The sequence below is a fragment of the Mesitornis unicolor genome, unplaced genomic scaffold (genome assembly GCF_000695765.1).
Source record: "Mesitornis unicolor isolate BGI_N332 unplaced genomic scaffold, ASM69576v1 scaffold39856, whole genome shotgun sequence".
NCBI classification, from domain to species: domain Eukaryota; kingdom Metazoa; phylum Chordata; class Aves; order Mesitornithiformes; family Mesitornithidae; genus Mesitornis; species Mesitornis unicolor.
The window spans coordinates 16,222-18,216 of NW_010191251.1; the positions used below are offsets into that span (position 1 = coordinate 16,222).

Consider the following 1,995-nt stretch of genomic DNA (forward strand, 5'->3'; position numbering starts at 1 on the left):
TTTAGAAAACCTCATCTTTATTTCACACAGAATCACAGAATCGCTCGGTTGGAAAAGCCCTCTGAGATCATCACGTCCAACCGTTCCTGTCTACCCCCTAAACCATGTCCTTAAGTACCTCATCTACCCGCTCTTTAAACACATCCAGGGATGGTGACTCCACCACCTCCCTGGGCAGCCTGTTCCAGCTTCTGACGACCCTCTCAGTAAAGAACTTCCTCCTTATCTCTAACCTGAACCTCCCTTGGCACAGCTTGGTGCCGTTTCCCCTTGTTCTATCCCCCATCACCTGGGAGAAGAGCCCAGCACCCACCTCTCTACAAGCTCCCTTGAGGCAGTTGGAGGTGGTGATGAGGTCTCCCCTCAGCCTTCTCTTCTCCAGGCTAAACAAGCCCAGTTCCCTCAGCCGCTCCTCATCAGGCTTGTATGTAGGTATGTGACTTCCTTTCCCTTTCCTAGGAGTCTGCAGCTGCTCCGGGAGGATGGACACCCTGAGGAACCGGACAGTGGAGGAGCTCCAGGAGCTGCAGGAAAACGCAGAGGAGATTGAGCGCCTGGCCCTGGAGTCCCAGGAGGTACGTGCTGCTGGCGTGACACAGCCCGGGCTTCGTTAGCACCTGGCCAGAGGTGACCCTCACCAACCCTTCCCCAGGTTCAGGAGCTGCAGCTGGAAAGGGAGATGGCCCTGGCCTCCAACCGGAGTTTGGCCGAGCAGAACCTGAAGTTCCAGGCGCCGCTGGAGACGGGGCGCGCTGACCTCTCTAACAAATACGAGGAGCTGCAGAAGCTGGCTGAGCGCTGCAAAGAGCAGAAAGCCAAACTGGGTGAGTGTTTGCAAACCTTGCAGCCTTTCCGATGGAGCTGCGTGGGCTGTTGTCAGTGCTGCATCCTTCCCTTTTGCTTCCGCCTACCTTGGCCTTACTGAGCAGAGGAATTCTTTAGGGTGGTGGCAGAAAGGACTCTGCTGCATGGAAAATCTGTGTTCTCCCCTTTCCTGATAGAGCTCAGTTGGGCAGATCAAGGATGCTGTCCCAGGAGAAATCCCCTTTAGCGCAGCAGTGGCGAAGGTTCTTTCCTCTTCAGATTTTCTCCTTGCATCAACAGTTTCCAAGGCAGGGAAGCATCCTGTGAGAGTGCCACAGGGCCGTGAGCTAATAATTGTGCCCCATTGTTTGTGTTTCACGTTTTGCTCTGCTGCTCTCCTCGTTTCCCCAGAGAAATTTTCAGCGGTGATGCACCCTCAGACCTTGCTGGATCTCCTGCAGGTGGAAAGCCAGAAAATCGAAGAGGAGTCTGAGGTGAGCTTAATGTTTAAATCCATTAGCAAGGCAATTGATTAGCCCTCCAAGCCTTGCAGTTACGCTGCCAAGCCTCATCCCTTAAATCAAGGATTATCCCTTTGTAGTTTGGCGTTGTTGTTCCAGAAAATTGGATTGCCCTTTGTTTGTGTGCGGTGCCGTGGTCCCAGAGAGGGACGTAAATCCTAAGCTGGGCTTGGGGAAGGAGAGTAGAGGGATGCAGTGCTGATGCTGAGGCTGTTTTCTCCTGCAGAAAATGGCCGAGAAGTTCCTGGAGGGCGAGGTGCCCCTGGAGACGTTTCTCGAGCAGTTTTCCATGATGAGGAAGTTGTCCCACTTGCGCCGGGTCAGAGTTGAGAAGCTGCAGGAGACTCTGAGGAAGTCGGAAGCGTCGCAGGAACCTGGCAGGGACTCTCAGCAGCAGCAGCCTCCTCACGTACCTGCGCCCGCGGAGCCGCCGAAGCTGCAGCCCATCCCTTCAGGGGCTCCTTCCTTCCCTTTACCCTATAGCCCGGCCCCGGCCATGCCGGTCGGCCCCACAGCCCATGGAGCTCTCCCTCCTGCTCCTTTCTCTGCCTCCCCGGTCACCGTAGGCCACATCGCTTCCTCTCAGCCAAGCACCCAGCCCGGGTTTCCCTATAAACCCACTCCGGGTCCCGGATATCCACCAGTGCAGGCTGGTGACTCGGCACCGGGG

General features: G+C 55.9%; 1 protein-coding gene across 1 annotated transcript; it reads left to right on the plus strand.

Moving 5' to 3' along the window:
• Window positions 1–482: 482 nt before the first annotated feature.
• On the plus strand, window positions 483–1,989 carry VPS37C (vacuolar protein sorting 37 homolog C (S. cerevisiae); the record flags this gene model as incomplete). Its single annotated transcript, XM_010186678.1, has 4 exons — window positions 483–575; window positions 653–824; window positions 1,216–1,298; window positions 1,552–1,989. Coding segments are annotated over exons 1-4 (786 nt in total), but the record flags the coding sequence as incomplete, so codon positions are not given.
• Between the last annotated feature and the right edge of the window lie 6 nt (window positions 1,990–1,995).